Below are 21,312 nucleotides of genomic sequence, written 5' to 3' on the forward strand. Positions count from 1 at the left end.
CCTACCCATTATTTTTTTGGAAAATATAGATATTTATAATGTTAGATAAAATTTGTTAAAAATAAATAAATTTCTGGTATTTAAAAATTATAAGAATCTCTTCTTTCTTAGAGAGTAGACACCATAATTTTAATTGCGAAAATTAATTTATGTAATTATACAGTTTTTGTAAAATTTATTTTCATACTTAATGAGAAAAAAACTATGCGGGGACATAGATGGAATTTTATCCGGCTACATATGTAATTTTATTGGGGAGGCCGGAGGGGGAGTCATATTGTCATTTGGTGAGATGAAGGCGGCACAAAAAGACAAAGGAGAAAAAGGCCGCAACAACTCATCGTGCAATTGAACCTGGAAAAGGGACCCAAAAAGTCGGACCCGTGACGGTCAATAATTGTACGAGGAGTGACGACACTTGCTGCCAGCATCCGTAATACGTATGCATTTTATCACCATTTCTGTCGCGTATTTGTTGAGAGTAAAATATATTAACCACCATTTTATTTTACACGGAAACTTCTTCCCTATTTTAAAAATGTACGTGAGTATCTCTTAAATTTATTATTTTCATTCACCCAAACTGTTAATTGACTATTAAATTTGATTTTTAAATTTTTGTTTTGAGCAAAATATTCTTATTTAATACAAGAATTAGTTAAACATTTTCAAAAATAATTTTTATATAACTTAAAAATTACTCAAATGCATGTATTTTCAAACTTTCTAATATGTTATAATATTTATTAATTTTGATTATATCATCAAAATTTTATGATTTTAATTTTTCATTACATTTTTCTAATAATGGCTAAAAAATATTTTTTAAACTCATATTTTTTAATCATGTCATATAAATGATATAAGTTTGAGAGATCACGTCAACCAATTAGATTTATAATTTAAAACTTGCCAACACATTTTTTTGCCACAGACATATATAAACATATTTAGTCAAGTGTTATTAATTAAAAAAATTAATAAAATTTTTAATATATATTTTAATTAAATTACTTGATGAATTTTTGGCATAATACGGTAAAAAATAAAAAAATAATTAATTTTCAAAAAGGAGAAAATAAAATCAAATAAAAAAACTCTTAAATTCTTCAAAAGAATTTTATTCGATATTAAGGATTTAGTACAATGAATGGTAGATTAGTGAATAAAATTTATTTAAGTATATTTTCAGAATACTCTTAATAGAGTTAAGTACAGATCCATGTAATTAGGATAAAAAGCAAAGAAGATTAGAGTAATTTATTCATTTATCTATTATATAAGCTTCCCATTATGTTCGAACTTTCCTGATATGGGCAAGGTACAAAAATCTGAGCAGGTTAATAAACTGGTTAAGGTAATAAGCTATTAAAGGTAGCATTTCACGGTTAGCAATTTAGACCGGAAATAATTAAAATAATATAAGTAAAAAATGTGTAAAACTATTCATATCTTAATAAATAATATTTATTATTATACTGTTTTTGATTAACGGCGATTTACAATTGTTTTATAAGTATTGATTACATTTTAATAAGTACTAATAACTTTTTTCTGGCAAGTAACAAAGTCACTTTTTAAAGTCATTCACAACTTCTATAAATATTGATTACATTTATAATGTTAGATAAAATTTATTAAAGTTGGATAATCCATTGGCATTTTTTAAAAAATTAAAAAATTATTTGTTTCTTAGAGCCCATAATTTTAGTTGCTAAAATTTAATTTAATTTATTATATAATTTCTTATAAAATTTATTTTCATAATTAATGTGAAACAATTTTATGTTTAAATATATATGATAAAGTCAGTCCCCAAAATATATATATGTTTGAGATTTTAAGGTGTTAAATAGGGCAAATGGAATTTTATGTGGGGACAAAAATGGAATTTTATTGGCGCAGTTGGGGTCGGGAAAGTGATTTCGTTTTCAGTGATTTGCTCCTGGCTAGGGCAACGTAATTTGCCGCTCCGAGTGGGAGTGGGAGGGCGCTGTCCTCAAAAGGGGCCAGAAAGGCGGACAGGTAACGGTAAGTTAATTTGGAAAAAGAAAGTGCATGGAAATGGAGAGGAAGTGAGGAAGGCAAGTGGGAGAAATTCTACACATGCACGAAGAGATAAATATCCTTCAAATCACACAGTGGGACCCATACTTATTATCGGCTTTTATATATATCACTTATATTTTCGCACGCGCGTTCTCTTTTCTGTCTCTCAACTCTCCTTTTTTTTTTTTTAATTTAATTTTCTCCCTCTTTTTAATAAAACTTCGTCCACTCATTTACCTTTCTGTTTTAGGCCCCGTTTGGGTGATAAGTCACCCAAACACCCACTGGTTTTGGGTAAACCATGGTCTTGGCTCCAAAACCATGGTCTTGGCTCCAAAACCGTGGTTTTGGAAAAAACAAAATTTTTTGCTTTTGGAGAAAAAAGGGAGAGTGAGAGCCTATAGGATATGTATCTTGTTATTTTTTTATAAACATATTTAATCTTATATTTTAAAAATATATACATATTAATTATTTATTATTCATCTTAGTATTAGTATTATGTTAATAAAAATATTATTAACAATTTTATCCTTCAAATTAAAATATCATAAAATCTTTTTAATTATCATATAACTTATGTCTTTTTTTTAGTAATTTGTATATATAAAAAGTGCTTCTGATAACAACTATCCAAATACTCTCACTTCTCAGAATCACTTTTTTACAAAATCTATTCTTCACAGAATCTATTCTTTCCAGAATCTATTTTCCAGAATCACTTTTCCAAACCACGGTTTGATTTCATCCAAACACACCCTTATTCTAGCATATACTCAAACACTCTCCCTCCCTCCTTCCCCCCTCCCTCCCCCTTTATTTTTAATTTTATTTATTCTCATTTAAATAATAGTGCTGCTTTTTCAAATAAAAAATTCTAAAATAATTATATGAAAATTGAAATTTTAGAATATGAAGGATACGTAATTTATATTTTACAACCTAACCTCTAAATTCTTTCTCAACTTTTTAAAATTCCCTTCTTTTTGATGGTTTATTTTATGTTGACATGTGAATATTATTTGACTAAAAAAAAAAGGACATGTGAAAATTATAAGCAGACTTTGTAAAGGGAGTCAAACTAAATAAAATATCCAGTTAGATCTTTTTTTTTAACTTCAATGACATACATTAGCTTGTAATAACTTGTGTTTCTAAAAGTATTTTCTCCATTTAGTTTCACCGAAACTTCACACCCTGGTCATGGATAGATCACTTAGGTTCGGGTTCATAAGCAGTGACAATTACCCTATAAAGACTCGCTTTTGCTACGGGTTTGGTGTTCCCTTAACCAAGCCACTGTCTATGTTTTTCTTCATTTTTTCAAAAAGTAATTCTTCTTGTACCGGAAAAGTGAATTTTTCATGAATATTCACGGATGATAGCTTATGTTTACAAAGGTATTTTATTTTTTCTTATTTTTTGATTAAATTACTGAAACAATTATTTTAATAAGCATAAAATTTTAAAATAAAGATTATCTCTTAACTATTTTTTTCAAAAGATAATTTTTTTATTTTAAAATAATTAATTTAAACTTTTACATCCAAAGCTTAGGGTGCAGACACCCAAACTGGTTCAGGAAAACCAGAGTACACTAGATTTTTCTAGATCCCCGTCAAGAGTAAAAAAAATCTTCCTAGATGTGGCGTTCAACCCCACTTCCATTGATGTGTCCTGTGGGGTCGCGTTCTTTCCAAGCTAATTTCACAGTATATACTGTTACTTGCAGACTCACTTAGCTACAAATCAATCCATTGCTCCGTACAAAAGACTCAAGCATCTGCTTCATACTCCACCTTTCTTGTTCAGTCGAAGAGCATCGTTATATTCATGGCTCACCAAAACCCTCAGCATCATCTTCGTGGTGATGATGATGATTCCCTGGATCCTCGAGTTGCGAAGGATCTTGACGAAATGCTTCCTGCTTCTGATTCTCAAGTTGTTACCAACGAGCCTGCAAAAGCATCACTTGGTATGGTGTCTTTTCACACTTCAATTTTTTCTTCTTATCTCCTCATACCTGTTGCTATATATGGTTCTTCGCATGTATAAACAAAATCTAATCCTGGGTTGATTTAAACATGACCAACTTGCCCGAATTTGTATATATTATGCATGATTATTCAAGCATAATATGCTCAAACGGGTGATATTGGTGCCACAGAAACTCACCTCAGAGAGGCATGAGGATCGATGCGCATCTATTTCTCATATCATTTCTGAGAGCAAAGGCATAAAGGAAAGCCTTTGGTCTTTATGAGGGAAGAGGTAAGCATATATCTACAAACTACTACTTCCACTACTATTATTATTTAAGATACTACTATTATTTAGGATACTGATAGTTGGTAATTCTACAGGTTGCTAGGATTCTTTGATGCGTATTTATTTCAAAGTGATGAGAAAGAAAACGAGAGGTATGCCATGCCACAGTCAGGGTTCCTCTCTATTTTCTCCTCTCTCCCTCAATTTTTACCTCAAAGGAGTTAGATAACATCAGCGCAAGACACAGCTGTTCTCGGATAAAGCAAGGACTTTGACTGAAAGGCCTGCAAAAGGAGAAAGAGTTAGATAAAAGCCTCCGATGGAGATGACGACTCTCAAGTCTCATCGGAACTGATCCTTTATTTTATCAGTTTAGTACTATATCCTCACCGCTGTTCTGTACCTGTAATCAGTTCTTTATTCTTGGAAGCATTTGCATGTACAGGATCCACGTTGAAGGATGAAGAGCAAGCTCGAGATCTTGATGATGCCGTAATCAATTCTACTCACTCCCTTAGCTCGTACTCAACAAGATCTATCACAGACAGTTTTAGCGATGTTTTTACTACTCCAAAAGCTGTTTTTTCTCCCGAAATCTCAGTCCAGCAAATCAATCGTTCGAGGTCTAATGATACTTCCATTAATATCCCTATGACTCCTACTCCTGCATCATCACCGCACGAACACAACAAGCTGGGCTTCATAGTTTTTCCTGTTGAACTTCTAAATGCTATAATCAGTCTTGCTGTTTCATCAAAGGCAAAAGATAACCAGGTTCTGATTTATGTTGCGGTGGCTTGTTCTACACTGGCTTTCTCGATTTCTTCAACTGCTCTTGTGGTGCTTAAGAAAAGGCCTCCGATGGCGAAGAAGATGCAAAAAGCTGCGTTTCTGATCGGCACGTTTGGATTCTTGGGAATGATGGGCATGCTTTTGCCTTCAAGCATCAGTTGGTGGTTCACTATCTCAGCCTTCCTTGTTTGTGTGCTGATGTTTGCCGTTGCAAATTTGATTGGGCGAGAGGAACCTGGTTGAGCTATTGTCGTTGCCCTTGTCCATGAGTCTTTCTTGGTTCTTGTCTTAGTATGGTTCTCATGAAGACCACTTGATTTTCCTGTAACATAAATAATGCAAATTGATGTGCATATGGACAAAGTGATATCTCCGTTGTTCTCTTAATCTCTTGTGCTGCCTGATTCTTTGATCTTTCCTTCCTTCTTTCTTTCTTTTTAATTTTTTTTTCCCGGAAAATGATTTGTAGGACCACTGAAAGAAATGAATGGCCTCGGAGGACTAACAAAGTCCTAAAGATATGGTTAAGGTGTATATGATTTTTCTCTATAAATTTATCGTGATAGTATTTTAAAAAAGGAAACAATTTTTGCTTTTAACTATAAAGAAAAATTAATAATTTGTAAATCCTTATAATTTCATCTGATTTTTAATTAGGTTTATATAGTTTTTTTTCTTTTGTTATTTTGTCTTTAGAGTTGCACTTGATTTTTAATATATTTTCTCTTTCTTTTTACCAGCTCCTTTTAATAATCGTATCTCTTTTGTTTTATTATTTATTATTAATACTAATTATTCCAAATTAAGAAAATGAAATTCATTTTAATTGTTTAATTTGAATTACTTCTTTAATTATTTTTTCCGTTTTTATTTGTATATACTAATATTTATATTACTTTATTATTAATAGTCATTATTTTATTATTTTCTAGCTCAAATTTATTCTAGTTAAAAAAAATTTATTTTATAAATTTTTTATTTAATTAATAAGTGAAGTGTTTTATTTATTTTTATTTGTTAAATTCTTAAAAAGTTTAGCAGATTGTGGTTTAATTTGACGATGATGATGTCCTCCTTATGTTGAAAAAATAATACCATCAGACATTTTCTTAACGAAATGAACACAATTTATCAAATGATTGTATTTGTATTGTCAAAAACAAAGAAAAAGGACGTGTATCAACAAATAACGTAAAGAAAAAGGAACGTAAAAAAAAAATTGAGATAAACCCCCGTTTAAAAATTTCTTGGGTAATGGTCCCTGAAGAGTTTGTGAAGGATTGAGGTCTTAATAAATATGCTCATGAAATGACCACAATAGCCTTCATGAAGATGCATATATAACATATTTGGAACAGAATGAAAGATAGATGGCATGAAAGGGAGCTTAGTTGCACTTTCTTGTGCAATTGAACTTTCATACATATAAAGCATATTTCATTAAGTGCACCTGAAATTACTTTGCACACAATGTATCTTTCTTTGTGTAATTAAACTTCCATACGTGCAAAGGATATTCCATTTAGTGCAATTAAGTTTCCGTACATGCAATTTATTTAAAATATTTTTATATGCAACTAAACGTACTTGTATGCAAAACAAAACCTTCTTCCTTCAAGTGTTGCTACTTTTTCTTGCGTGCTTTTCTTAGGGTTACTATGGTCATTTATCCTTCACGAAGTCCGAAGGACCAGTGGCCAGTGCGCTCACATTTGCACCTTTGCAAAATTTAAACAAACCTTTTTTTTTTTTTACTAAATAAAAAACTTAAACAGTTACTGTGTTGTTCATTCTCAAGTGAAAATTTGAAAATTACGGAAAGGTACGTATTACACACTCCTAATTAAAAGTATTTAAAAGCAATAAATATATAAGAGATGTAATTTTTTTCAAATATATTATTATTTGTGGAGAGAGTAAGTGAAAGTGAGAAATGAGTAGGAAAAAAAATTAGAAGAGAATGTGTAATAATTTATTGAATGAGAGAAAATGTGTAATATAATCAATGTACATACATGTATTCAATTGAGGTAAAAAAATTTCAAATAAAAATAAAGTGAAATTTGTACATAGGACCTTCCCTTTCTTAAAAAGTATAACTTATATGTAGGATTTGAGGAACGGAGGAGTAATTTTTAACGTGAAGGGAAGTTTGTAGAGATTTTAAAAATAAACTAAAACTTTGTAATTAAATAAAAATAAAAGGAAATTCAGTGCATTTTACTCTAAAATTAATCATCATATCATCACCAACCATTGCCTTTGTGGAAAATAAAGAAATATACATGTGCGTGTGTGTGTGGAAGGAGGTATATATAATCATGGGGAAATTGCAAATAAAGACCCCTCAATATATAAAATGGCAATCAGGGACCCTGAAATTGAAAAATTGCTCACAAGGACCCGGTCCCAATTTGTAATTATGAAATCATGGCCAAATTACCAAAATACCCCTCTTTAATTTTTTTTCAACAAAAAAACCACTGCCTCGTCGGAATCCGGCCGCCGGCGCCGGAGTTCCTGCCGCCGGAGCTCCGCCACCTCGACCGCCGGCCGCCGGAGCTCCGATGCCGGCCGCCGACCGCCGGATTCCGGCCATTGCCGGCGGCCTTCCTTTTTTTTTTTTTTGAACTGTTTTTTTTTAAAATTGGGGGGAAGTGAGGTTGGGGGGAGGTTGGGGGGATTTGATCCCCCAACCTCATGCTTCCCAAAATTAGGAATGACCATTGAGCCAACAAATTTTTGCTAACATTATAATACAAAAAAAAATATAAGTTAACTCATTTACTCTTGTTCCAGGTGATAACAAGAATACATTTGAAAATAACAAGTTCTGATTATAAAATGACAAGTCTGGGATTAAAATTTAACAACACGTTTTTTTTATAACAACACACTCTGTTTCAGGTGATAACAACAATACATTTGGAAATAACAAGTTCTGATTATAAAATAACAAGTATGGGATTAAAATTTAACAATACAGTCTGTTGCAGGTGATAACAACAATACATTTGAAAATAACAAGTTCTGATTATAAAATAACAAGTCTGGGATTAAAATTTAACAACACTTTTTTTTTTATAACAACACACTCTTTTTCAGGTGATAACAACAATACATTTGGAAATAACAGGTTCTGATTATAAAATAACAAGTCTGGAATTAAAATTTAACAGCACCTTTTTTTTTATATAACAACACATTTTATTCCAAGTGATAATAACAATACATTTGAAAATAACAAGTTCTGATTATAAAATAAGAAATCTAAAATTAAAATTTAACAACACATTTTTTATAACAATTAATTATTTTATACTTTTAAAAAATAAATTATTTATAACTTATAAAAAGTATTTTAAATCTATTTAATTTGCTAAAAAAATAATTTTTATCTCCAATTTATAATCAAAACTTGAAGTGTAATTTATTATAGATTAAAAATACTTTTTTATTGTTCAAATTTATAAATAAAATTTAGGGAAAATGACAACACACTTTTTTAATTTTTTTAAAAAAATTTTAATCTATATATCTATACAACTCATTATAAATCAAACTACTTCTTATAAATTATAAATAGTACAATTTATTGTATATTAAAAATACTTTTTGATTGCTTAAATTTATAAATGAAATTTATCTCTAATTTATAATTAAAAATACTAGTTTTTTTCTTTAAATATAAAAACTATTTTTAATATTTAAAGAATGAAATAGATATATAGATTAAAAATTTTTAAAAAAAATTAAAAAAGTGTGTTGTCATTTTCCCTAAATTTTATTTATAAATTTGAACAATAAAAAAGTATTTTTAATCTATAATAGATTACACTTCAAGTTTTGATTATAAATTGGAGATAAAAATTATTTTTTTAGCAAATTAAATAGATTTAAAATACTTTTTATAAGTTATAAATAATTTATTTTTCAAAAGTATAAAATAATTAATTGTTATAAAAAATGTGTTGTTAAATTTTAATTTTAGATTTCTTATTTTATAATCAGAACTTGTTATTTTCAAATGTATTGTTGTTATCACTTGGAATAAAATGTGTTGTTATATAAAAAAAAAAGGTGCTGTTAAATTTTAATTCCAGACTTGTTATTTTATAATCAGAACCTGTTATTTCCAAATATATTGTTGTTATCACCTGAAAAAGAGTGTGTTGTTATAAAAAAAAATGTGTTGTTAAATTTTAATCCCAGACTTGTTATTTTATAATCAGAACTTGTTATTTTCAAATGTATTGTTGTTATCAACTGCAACAGAGTGTGTTGTTATAAAAAAAAACGTGTTGTTAAATTTTAATCCCAAACTTGTTATTTTATAATCAGAACCTGTTATTTCCAAATGTATTATTGTTATCACCTGAAACAGAGTGTGTTGTTATAAAAAAAAAACGTGTTGTTAAATTTTAATCCCAGACTTGTTATTTTATAATCAGAACTTGTCATTTTCAAATGTATTGTTGTTATCACCTAGAACAAGAGTAAATGAGTTAACTTATATTTTTTTTTGTATTATAATGTTAGCAAAAATTTGTTGGCTCAATGGTCATTCCTAATTTTGGGAAGCATGAGGTTGGGGGATCAAATCCCCCCAACCTCACTTCTCCCCAATTTTAAAAAAAAAAACAGTTTCAAAAAAATAATAAAGGAAGGCCGCCGGCAATGGCCGGAATCCGGCAGCCGGCATCGGAGCTCCGGCGGCCGGCGGCCGAGGTGGCGGAGCTCCGGTGGCCGGAACTCCGGCGCCGGCGGCCGGATTCCGGCGAGGCAGTAGTTTTTTTTGTTAAAAAAAATTAAAGAGGGGTATTTTGGTAATTTGGCCATGATTTCATAATTGCAAATTGGGACCGGGTCCTTGTGAGCAATTTTTCAATTTCAGGGTCCCTGATTGCCATTTTATATATTGGGAGGTCTTTATTTACAATTTCCCCTATAATCATTGAAATACCATCTGATTGTGACATATTGAAATAGAAATGGTTCCATCCATATTTATTACCAATTTGCCATCATATAGCATTCTTTATGCGAGTAATTTAATTAGGACCACAAATTTTTAAATTATTTAATGAAGGAAAATTCATTTTGATATCGTTAGTGAGTCTAAATCTCAAATGGTCAACAATATTATATCATTGCCCGGATAAGAGCTAAGAATGTGTAATCATATTCGCACAAATTAAAAGACTTCAACAAAATTATCCATTAAATATTTTTAATTTAAAGGTGTGCATAGACAAGGTTAGACAAAGTCGGGGATTGGTTGAGACTTTGCGGAATACAAAGTTGACTGTTAAAAATTCAAAATTGAGCCGAGTAATGGCGATCCAGTATCACTCACGAGAAGTTGCAGCATATGATGGTTTTTGCAATGCATAAGATTTGAATTATATGCATATTCTACACTCGTAGTGGTGAAAGGGCTTCAATCTATTATTGTTTAAATGCACATTTTGTCACTAGTGTTTGCTGTTCCAATTATAAAACTGTGGTATGCATTGAAAATTCAGTATGTATCTGGTATTAGTGCCTATATGGGTCGTTATTCACAAACATTCTAAGCTAATGCAGGATATTTACAATCACTGTTGTTGTTTATAAGCAAAAGCACTGTTAACTTGTTACCAGACCATCCCAAGGTTCGCTGGTGCAGCGCGGACAACTAGAGGACTAGTGACCTGTGATCTTCTGTTCTTCCATGACAAGAAACCAAATGAATAGCCCTTTGAGGGAGAAACCACTTTAAAATTCACAGTGAACCTGATGCTCTGCCCAACTCTTGTGAAGTTTAGTTGGTTTGGCACAACAGTGACTTTAACTCCAGCAGGAGGAGACACTTCAGCTTTATATATACTTCTTGCCTCTCCAACATTAGTCACAGTTCGAGATACTGAAATGTTGTCTTTGAGATTGGGCACTGTAATAGATGGATAGTTGAGGTCAGAGGCAGTTTTGAATTTTCTATGGCCATGGCATGTACTGTTGTCTCTGGTAACAAGCCGAAGCGACTTGTCATCATAATTTAGTGAACAGAGGAACTCTATGTAATCTTCTGGCTTTATATCATAGATGAGGCCAGGATCAAGAACATTTGCAGGGTTCACAAACCCCGATCCATAATCAAATGCATTAGCTTTTCTTCGTCCACCATCTGCTCCTATGGGCTTATGTTGTTTGTCCACAGTTGTAGCTGCGCGTATCATAATTAAGATTAATTTCTTGACAGCAAGTAATGAAGCTTGTGCACTACAAGAAAATGTGTTGTGATCTTTTTTTGGATTCTGTTGAATTGTTTGGCATTATATTTGAGAATTTATTGACGTTTGATGTCTCCAGAGTCTAATAACAATTTGAGTAAGAAGGAACTCAGGCAACATTAAACTATATAGACCACAAGAATAACGTTATACCAGTTGTCATGATGGCTGATTTGATAGCAGATGGCGACCACAAAGGATGAACAGCTTTGACTAAGGCTGCAATTCCAGTTACATGGGGACAAGACATAGAGGTTCCTGAGAGAATGTTATACATTATGTTCCTTTTAGCTGGTGACCATGCGGCAAGGATGTTCAATCCCGGAGCTGTGACATCAGGCTGTGCAGCAGCAGAGTCAAAACTTACAAATCTTCCAAGAATGAAGTAAATGAAATGATATTTGCCAAAGAGCCAAAATAAATTTCTCCATTTCACTTATTGTCAATGAGAATACTACCTTCAAAATTTCAGGAGTCAAAGAGTTGGGACCTTTAGAAGAAAATGTTGCCATAAGGGGTGCAGGCTGAGTTCCAAACACTGTCTTTGCTCTAAAAATCCTTGACATGGGCTTACTGTTCAGAATAATAGAAACTAAGATTAGAGAGTAGCTGAGAGAGCTCAAAAGAAATGTCCATATTTTGGCATGTAAAACAAACCGTGTGCTATTAACATAAGACAGAATCCTTTCTCCGGTTTTCGTTCTTACGATGGCTGAAGGAATTACAAATGGGACGGCAACCTTTAGATCTAATTCATCAATAAGTATCATCCCCACTCCTCCAGCCTGTTTCACCACCTTACTCTTCTCTAATTTTGACTCTGTTGAACTCTCTGAATGTCGACACACCAGAACATTCCCTTTTGCCTTGGACGCATTCAGGGAACTGTCTACACAATAACTACAGAAACAAATGTATAAAAAAAAAAAAGCTTAAGGCATCATTTTGCATCAATATTTATATAAATCTCACTTTCACGTTTCAATAACCTTGTGCTTTACCTGGATTGATAAGGGGTGAAATATCCTGCGAAGGCTTCAGATGCAGGAAGTATCCTTGTCTTGGCTTTCATTTCCAAGAGACTCAGACTCTCACCCTGTTTCAATTACACCGTAATTGTCCTGGTCTGATTACCGTGCAAAATCTATCAATGAGAAGTGATCAGCATTACCTTGATGTTAACCCCATTTCCTAAGCTAATATCAGATACGAAATCCCTGTCTGTTGAGGCAGCAGCAACAGTGGTCATCCATGGTGCAAGGTTTGCAGCAGAACCAGGATTTCCATTATTCCCAGCTGAAGCGACCACAAGCACTCCATGACTAGCAGCATGGAATGACCCGACAGATATGGCATCACTGAAATAGTCTCCTTGAGGAGCTTCGGAACCAAGAGAGAGAGACAGAATGTGAACCCCATCTCGGATGGCATCATCAAAGGCAGCTAGTAAGTCTGCGTCATAGCAACCCGAGTCCCAGCAAGTTTTGTACACAGCAATCCTAGCCTTTGGTGCTCCTCCCCTAGCTTTTCCAGCTCCCAATCCCGTGTAGTTCATGTTTTCCATGTGGCGCCCTGCAGCTATTGAGGCGGTGTGGCTGCCATGGCCAGAGCTATCCCTGGGAGATTTGTAAGAAAATTTGTTCTCTAGGCCTTCCTCTGCTACAAATCCACTTGCATAGTATCTAGCTCCAATCACTTTCCTATGCCATTAATTATTGACCAATGAAGATAACACAGCCATAAACCGAAGTCAATAAAGTTAAATGACAACGATTTTGTTCAACCAAAAAACCTGTTGCAAGATGAAGCGTTGAAAGCTTCTCCTGTTTGACAATGTCCCTTCCATTCGGATGGCACTGGAGGCATGTCTGAATCTTTAAAACTAGGGGATTCAGGCCAAATTCCTGTTTGAATAGCGATCATGATTCAAGTCAAATCAGCCGTGCTTCCCATTTATGAACACCAAACCATTAATTAAGGTTTGCCACACAAAGAAGCAGTTTTAGTAGGCTTCCCCCACCCCTCAAATCAATCCCCCTTTCTTTTCTTTCCTACTCCTTTTCATCTACTTGATATAGTGAGAGAAGATGCAAACGCGTATCAAACATTCTTACTTTTGATAAATTTAACCCTCCACATAAGAAGATTTGAGGAACTACATTTATATGGTAAATATGATATATGAAGGAAACCTTTTCCAAGATATAACAGTGCTCATTCGTAAATCTAATTGCATTTTAATTAGAACACCTGATAATAAGAAGTTAAATCTATATTTTCAATTGACAATACAAGTCTTCTGAGGTCGGTTTTTTTTTTTTTTCCTTTTTTCAAAAAACTTTGTTCTTAAGGGGCGACTGGTAAAATTAGGGCGGGAAAGAGACAGAGTTTCTGCCGTCAAACTAACAAATGAAACCTGGAAATGCTTGAGGACCTATGAAAATGCCAGTATGGAACTGTGATGAATTAGCGCAGGGGAAGTTTGCTTCGTCTGAGTAATAAAGAATCTTTCCATAACTGGTAATACTGCTCACCTGTATCAATGAAGCCAACTATTACATTTGCTTGGTTTCTGTTGGAGTGCCCAAAAATCTTCATGTTTTCGTCGTCCGGAAGTCCCATAAAATCCCACGAATAAGTTGTGTGAAGAATTCTCTTAGAATTGGGGAAAACAGAGACTACTCCGGGCATATCTGTCAATATTAGAATAGATAACAGAAGCCATTCATTTGTGAACTTTAAAGACTGATTGCACATTGAAAAAGTAAAAAGAAAGAGAAATAAAAGAAATTACCAGAAATTTGGTTAGCTTGTTCATCAGTTAACTTGGCTGCGAAGCCTCTGAAGCCATGTCTGTAGCTATAAACATGGGAAGCTTGAGCCTCCTCAACACTGCTCAACGTTTCCAATAAGGAAAAAGTAGAAAATCAAGCATCTGAAATAAAAGAGAAGGGCATGGAAAACTTTTCAGAAAAGGAAAAATGGCAAAAACTGACCTCCCTCTGTGAACAGAAGTGAGCATTTGATGGTGTTGCTTCAGAATATCATCAGGGTCTTCGCCCGTTTTGCTTCCCATGTAAACTACATAAACCTGCCATTCAGTCCAACATTAAGTCATCCCCAAAACCAGAACGGAATTGTTAGAACTTGATTCTACCTTAGAACAGAAGCAAAATCTAGTTTCTGCAGAAATAACTGCAAGAAACAGATAAGCGATGGCAATACGGCCTCGAGCATGACTGGAGTAAAACATATTGAAAGACGAACCAAACAAGTAGAACCAGTATGGATGACAAAAGATGAAACAATAGCAGAAATTGGCAATCAATTTAAGCCTTGGAGGAAAAACGACGAAGCCATTTTTTTAATGCAAAAATCAATGAGGTAAGCGACAAGGACGCGGACGACAAAACGTAGAGTAGTGTGCTGGCAAAGTTTAATGTGTAAAATGGACGAGAGTGTCGGATGCTTTTGTAGGAAGCCAAGTAACCGCAAAGCGTCAGGGGATGAAGATGCATTTTGGGCTAGAGCTGAGCTAGGCCACTGTGATCCTCAGAAACCGGGATTTTTCTTTTGACCTCAAGACGATGATTGATTCCTCAATAAAATATGTTTCAAATTTCTTGTTATTCCGCATAAATAATAAATTATGAAAATTCTTACTACCTCCGGTCCTTAATATAAGATCTTGTTTGATTTTTATTTTCATCCTAAATATAAAAACCCAATCCATTTTATCTATCATATTTATGCATTTTTTCCAAAGTAGTTCTTCTAACAATGATATTTCTATCCAGTATACTTGATTAGCAAAAATATTTTAAGAAAAACAACACATACTTATTACAAATAACTAACTTAATTTTTTTCTTTAATCTCCTCAAATTAGTCAACTAGCTCTTATAATTAGGAACGGAAGTAGTATATCAAATCTGACTTATGAAAAATTACATCACTCAAAATCTGTTTGAGTAAATATCTGTAGGTTTGGACATAAAAATTACAATCAAACTGATGACTTAATTAATAACAGTGAACTGTACCCTTAATAAATTTTTTTAAAAAAATTCCTCATGTGTTACCAAAAAAATACAGTTAAAAATTTGAAAATTAGTAGGAACGATGATGAATTGACGATGCGATGTAAAAGGAGATCTATTCAGGACTGATACTCAAAGTCTCAAACTAACACTTACTTAACTGGAATGAGAACCTATGGCTTCTCCTTTTCAAGAAATCCCACGAATATTAGGCCATATGGCATATGCAAATCACAGAATTTTTCTTGGCTGCATAAGAATATGATCGTTTTAACCAGTTTTATTGCTCACCTCAGCTCAGCTCAGATCTTGCGGCGCCGCATTCTTTTCCCTCATCGCATCCCTCTTACTTAAAGAACGGACTCTGCTATCGATTTCGAAATGTTGCGTGAAATTTCAGATCCTAACAACTCCTTCCTGAGCTCCGAAGGTAACTCGATCAGCAGTGAACTCAACTGCGGAAAGATTATTCTTAAATCCATGTTGCATCCACTGAGGAGTTATAACGTGCTCTGGTCCAAACGCATTGCCGTTGAAAGATCGATTCTTTTTACAGAGCATTCTTGCAGGGTCAGTGCAGCTCTGTTAAGTTAACAAGCAGCTCCATCACTAGTTGAAGAAACAACCGAGTGGAACTCAAAAGCAAGGGAATGCACAAGATCAGTGTGAGGAATCCATGTAAACAACGGTGAGAAAGGTAACTCGCACAGAGACGCCTCATATCATTTCGTAGTATTTAGCGTCCAAATCCAGTCGGTGCTAGGGGCACTGTCGCACCGACGTTTAACCGGTCCCATAATATTTCTCTAGGACCCACCTTATTCCGTAGCATGAAGACTCATTTTCAATTGTAATTTAGAGTACAAAATAAATCTTTTACTACTTTTAATTCTACCTTCAGTTTTAATTATAAAAGTTAGTTAATTAATTTAAAAAATTTTAAAAAATAAGTTAAGTAGTTATTTGTAATAAATAGTTGGTCTTTTCTAAAATATTCTTGTTAATCAAGTGTATTAGTTAGAATTATCATTATTAGAAGGATTACCTTGGAAAAAAATATAAATATAAGAGATAAAGTGGATTGAGATCTTATATTTAAGACAAAAATAAAATTCAAATAAGGTTTTATATTAAGGATTGGAAGTAGTATAAAAGTTTGTTTAACATTTATTTTGGTTCTAAATATAAAGCCTCATTTTACTTTGTCTCATATTTATTCATTTTTTTTCAAGATAGTTCTTACAATAATGTTAGTTCTAATTAATACATTTGATTAGTAAGGATATTTTAAGAAAAATAACATATATTTATTACAAATGACTAGTTTAACTAACTTTTTTAGTATACTCAAATTACTTAATTAACTCTTATATTAAGAACAGGAGGTAATATTTTATATCGTAAGAATGCTTTTTAAATTTTAAAATTTCAAATAAGATCATTTGCTTTTTCAAGAATGTTCAATATTGCTATTAAAGCATATTAAATAAGACTGATTTAAAAATTTTAAAATTTAAGAGGTTCTTTTTTGTGGATTTTTTCTATTTTAAATCCTCAAGATTTAAAAAGGGTTTATATTTTTTTAAAAAAACACTTGAAATAATTATATTTACATTTATATCCATTAAAATTTAAATATTAAAAATAAAATAAAATTCTTACAAGTAATCTAGATTTAATTGGCATTATAAAACTTTTTAATTAATCAACTAAAATAGTAAAATGATTTTTATTGAGGACAATTTTTATATTTTATAAAAAATAATTATAAAATTTTTTAAAATATTTTGTAATTTATTTAGCACCCTAAAATTTTTTTTGAAATGTAATGTAGTTAACATCCAAAAATTTAACATTTTAAAATATTTTGTCATTCATTTGGTACCACATAATCTTTTGTGATATAAGTTTGCTCATAAAGTATTAAAGTGTCGGGTGGATACTAAATAAATTATAAAATATTTTAAAATATTAGACGTTCTTAAAAATATTTTAAAATGCTTAAATAAATCACAGAGTATTTTACAATACAGGATATACTTAAAACAATATCTCAAAATTACACAGTATACAGCTCTGCTTAGTGGAGCTCGTGCCTAGGGTGGCTAATGCACACATGCGTGACCGCCCTTATATTCTTCTCCATTCTTTCAATAGACGCAAAGCATTTTATTACACAATTTAAATTTGACAATTAATTAGAAGGATTTGTCATTAAAATTTAAAAGTTGATAGTTTATAAAAAAAAAAATCATTGGAATCTTTTACACTTTTGAAAAGAAAGTTAAGAAAACATTGCTTATGGGAGTTTTATACGTAACTTACGATTAACTTAATTATATCATTAATCAATTCCAAACGCCATTGCACTGCTGGCAAAACTATAATAAAATAAGAAAAGTGAGGACGTCGTCATCCGCATCACCGCATCATCCTCCATGAACATGAACGAGTAACTTATCCTCAGATTCACATTCTATTTTGCCCAAAGTGAATGAAAGGCGGATTTTTCTAAACAAAATATTTGAACGAGTTTTCTTAAAAGGAAAAACCATATTGGAAGTACCTATACTTTCTCTCAATTTTTAATTTGGTACCTATGTGTTTTTTTCCCTTTAATTAAACATTTAATTTTATCTTTTTAGTAACATTGGCTCTTATAACTTTGTTCTATTGATATTTTTAGTCTCTACATAAGGATTAATGATGTTAATAGAGGAAAAATAAAGATTTAGTTAAGAACAAAAAACACATAGGTACCAAATTGAAAATTGAAAAAAAGTATAGGTACCTCTAATATAGTTTTCCCTTCTTAAAATGCGGATGAAATAGCTGTTGCTATCTGCTCCAATAACGAATCATTAACTAAATAAGATAAATAGACCCTTCTTTCTCTTCATATCAGGTCGATGAATCTTCTCAATTAAGAGGTCCCTTACACGAATAATATACATTCAAGTTAACGAGTCTAATTCTAATTGTTTTGTTCTGAAGCAAAGGCATCTACAGGACGGTTTGTCCTATTCTAATATTCACGACCAAAAAGTACTGAAATCTCTTTCCTTTTGTTGTGATCATCATAGAAGATAAAATGAATAAATAGAAGATAAAATGAATAAATATTGGAGACAAAGTAAATTGAGTCTTATATTCAGAATTAAATTAAATTTTTAATTAGCTCTTATATTAAGAATAGGAGGTAGTAGTTATTAGAACAATATTACTAATCAAAGATGTGATTGAACCCATTGCATTTATTAAATACAGAAGAGTGCACTTTTCATCCTTTAATTTAAAATAAGATTTCATTTTAATCTTTTAATTTTATAAAGTTCCTTTATAATAATCCTTTGACACTAATGCCCTTCATTTCATTAACAAAAATACTTGCATTAAAATTTTAAAGGGTTAATTACCATACAGATCTACTCATAAAGCATTTCTCCATAAAATTTAAATTTCCAAAATGACGCAAAATGGTTGACTGCTGAAAATCCTGCAATGGCGAATGGGACTACAGGGAGCAAAAAAGCTATGCAACACATATGAGAACTGCTTACTAAACAGTTTAACGCTGGTTTACTTAACAACCGTGACATTTATAAATATATCATCATTTTGTCAGAGACAAAAGCTCGCTTCTACTTTTTGATTTTCTTAGATTCTGGCAATAAGAGAAAATCTCCTTCAGTGGAAGCAAACCCAAGATAATTATGAAGCCGTTATCACTTTAGGATCCTGTGTTTATCACCCTTTTTTGCTTTAATATACCTTTATTGTTTCTTTATTATGGTGGTTAAACGTTGTGTGTATGTGTCCGCTACGCAATGAACTCTTTATTATTATTATAATAATAATTATTAGAGTAAAACACACCGATTACCCCTCTACTTTATCTCAATTACAAAGACCTCCTTTTTATTTTAAAAATGTATATAAACCTCTCTTACAGTTAAAGTATATGTTACACAAACCTCCCTCCTATATTTAAGATTTTATTTCTATCCAGCCAAACTGTTAGTTGACCGTTAAATTTGACTTTAAATTATTTTTTGACCAAAATGCCCCTTTTTAAATTAATAAGTATTTAGACATTTATATTTTACAAAAAATGTTTTTATAAAATCAAAAATAATTATCTTTAAAATTTCTAATATGTTATAAAATTTATTAATTTTGATCTAAATCATAAAATTTTATAATTTTAGTACTTTATCACGTTCATTAGAAATTATTTACTTTGATTTATTTTATATTGTAAAAACATATTTCAAATACATAGTTTTTGTTTATCATAAAATTTAAATGATACAAGTTTAAAAGATTTTATAAATTATTTAAATTTATAATTCAAAACTTTTAAACACATCTTTGTTATAAAAATTGATAAACATATTTAATTAAGTTTTTATATATTTATTAAAAAATTAGTTAAATCTTCAATCAAATCTTTTATGTTTACCATAACCAAATGAAACTGATGTAATTGTAAAAATATAATTTAGAATTTTATTAGAATGAGGAGTACAATAGTAAATAAATTAGACTAAACTGTATATTTTTAAAATAGGAGAAGTCCATGTAATTGATACAAACTAGAAGGGTAGTTAGAGTATTTTACTCTAATTATTACTCCCTCCGTTCCTTATTATAAGAGACAAATAACCGAAGTACGTTGATCAAAAAAACAGTTAAAATTAGTTAAGAACAATTAATGTGTAAAAAGTATAATTTTTTTCCAAAAATGCCCTCATTAATAAGGAGAGAGAGCATGAGAGAGAACAATTAAATTATTAAAAGAAAGAGAAGTGGGGGGAGAGAGAGTGTGAGTTGGAGATAATAAATATGGGTAAAATAGTAAATCAACACAAAAAAGTAGAGACAACTTGTAAGTGTCTCTTACATATAGAAACATGCCATAAGCATCAAATGTCTCTTATAATAAGGAACGGAGGGAGTATTATTTTGTGTGTGTTTGGACCATGAACTCTTTAATTAGAAACATGTCATCCAAACCTAGTAATTATATGTTGATCATCACCATCCATGAAGATCCATATAAATACCATCAACTTCTAGTTCTCAACACAGTATGGTATTTTGTTTCATGTTAATTGACAAGAATAATTTTTTTTTTGTATTGTTGCTTGTAATTTTTTTGGCTTCACTATATAACATCCCTTCCTTTTTTAATTCTTGTAATGTTTTTAGCTCTATTAAATATCGAACAAAAATATATCAGACCAAAAAGTATTCTTGTCTCTTTTCATATTATATCAATTATGAGAATTCTAAAGATCAGATTTCATTGTATTGTTGTTTATGTACATTCTCATTGTTATTCCCTTAACTGTCTTTATATCCTACAAATTTGGACACAGTGACAATGTAAGTTATCTAATGAAACTATTTCGGTAGTTCCTTTAAATATACAATGGTCTCTCTGTCCTTTTTTGTGTGTTTTGAAAATGATATATTTCTTTTTTAATTTATACTTATGATAAATTTGTAATTACTATTCAAAATCAAATATCTCACTCAACCATGATTAACTTAATATAGTATACCAATTAACTCAAGTTAGAATATAATGATTAATGAGTGTGATGGACTCTCATCCGTCAAGCTCGTGCTTGTGGATTCAATTACCAACTGTACACTGGGTTTAGTTGGAATGGTTATGCTTTGTCCTCGGTATCCAAGCTAGATTAACTTTTTTTTGTTGTTACAATTTAGTGTACTTCCACCAATCTTTATCATAAACACCCAATAACAACTTTATATAAATTAATTAAATTATTTAAAACTAGTTAATTTTGGTAAATATTAAGATGACCTCCAATAAAGACCATTAATCAGAGAGGAGTTTGGTTAATTAGTAATTAGGAATA

General features: G+C 31.4%; 2 protein-coding genes across 5 annotated transcripts; one reads left to right on the forward strand and one right to left on the reverse strand.

The window, feature by feature from the left end:
- The first annotated feature begins 3,874 nt into the window (after nt 1–3,874).
- On the forward strand, nt 3,875–5,368 carry LOC114721407 (uncharacterized). Of its 3 annotated transcripts, none has more exons than XR_003738076.1 (3): nt 3,875–4,320; nt 4,413–4,687; nt 4,763–5,368. XR_003738076.1 is itself a non-coding variant. In XM_028907234.1 (3 exons), exons 2-3 carry the CDS (start codon nt 4,430–4,432, stop codon nt 5,350–5,352), a joined length of 630 nt encoding a protein of 209 aa, XP_028763067.1. In that variant the 5' UTR covers nt 3,875–4,320; nt 4,413–4,429; the 3' UTR covers nt 5,353–5,368. The 3 variants fall into 3 exon arrangements, 1 of the variants encoding a protein (XP_028763067.1); XR_003738077.1 differs by having other exon boundaries at nt 4,413–4,656; XM_028907234.1 differs by having other exon boundaries at nt 4,413–4,469.
- Nucleotides 5,369–10,596: 5,228 nt separating this feature from the next.
- LOC114721392 (subtilisin-like protease SBT3.9) lies at nt 10,597–15,733 on the reverse strand. Of its 2 annotated transcripts, none has more exons than XM_028907221.1 (11): nt 15,713–15,733; nt 14,378–14,472; nt 14,176–14,273; nt 13,916–14,074; nt 13,174–13,285; nt 12,553–13,081; nt 12,383–12,477; nt 12,039–12,281; nt 11,840–11,954; nt 11,535–11,721; nt 10,597–11,314 (listed from the first exon to the last, which is right to left on the reverse strand). In XM_028907221.1, the coding sequence occupies exons 2-11, from the start codon at nt 14,455–14,457 to the stop codon at nt 10,746–10,748; spliced, it is 2,187 nt and encodes a 728-aa protein (XP_028763054.1). In that variant the 5' UTR covers nt 14,458–14,472; nt 15,713–15,733; the 3' UTR covers nt 10,597–10,745. The 2 variants fall into 2 exon arrangements, with proteins under 2 accessions (XP_028763054.1, XP_028763053.1); XM_028907220.1 differs by lacking the exon at nt 15,713–15,733 and adding an exon at nt 14,539–14,751.
- Between the last annotated feature and the right edge of the window lie 5,579 nt (nt 15,734–21,312).

The sequence above is a fragment of the Neltuma alba genome, unplaced genomic scaffold, assembly GCF_004799145.2.
Source record: "Neltuma alba isolate B1F8T4 unplaced genomic scaffold, ASM479914v2 tig00012036_pilon, whole genome shotgun sequence".
Classification (NCBI taxonomy): Eukaryota; Viridiplantae; Streptophyta; class Magnoliopsida; order Fabales; family Fabaceae; genus Neltuma; species Neltuma alba.

Bases quoted from the DNA above. Each gene is read 5' to 3' on its own strand.
- LOC114721407 (XM_028907234.1), top strand. From the start codon at position 4,430: ATGCGTATTTATTTCAAAGTGATGAGAAAGAAAACGAGAG. The intron at 4,470-4,762 runs GTATGCCATGCC...TTGCATGTACAG, and splicing joins GATGAGAAAGAAAACGAGAG to GATCCACGTTGAAGGATGAA.
- LOC114721392 (XM_028907220.1), bottom strand. From the start codon at position 14,634: ATGTTTTACTCCAGTCATGCTCGAGGCCGTATTGCCATCGCTTATCTG. The intron at 14,274-14,377 runs GTCAGTTTTTGC...AACGTTGAGCAG, and splicing joins ACTTCTGTTCACAGAGGGAG to TGTTGAGGAGGCTCAAGCTT. The intron at 14,075-14,175 runs GTAATTTCTTTT...TAATATTGACAG, and splicing joins ACAAGCTAACCAAATTTCTG to ATATGCCCGGAGTAGTCTCT.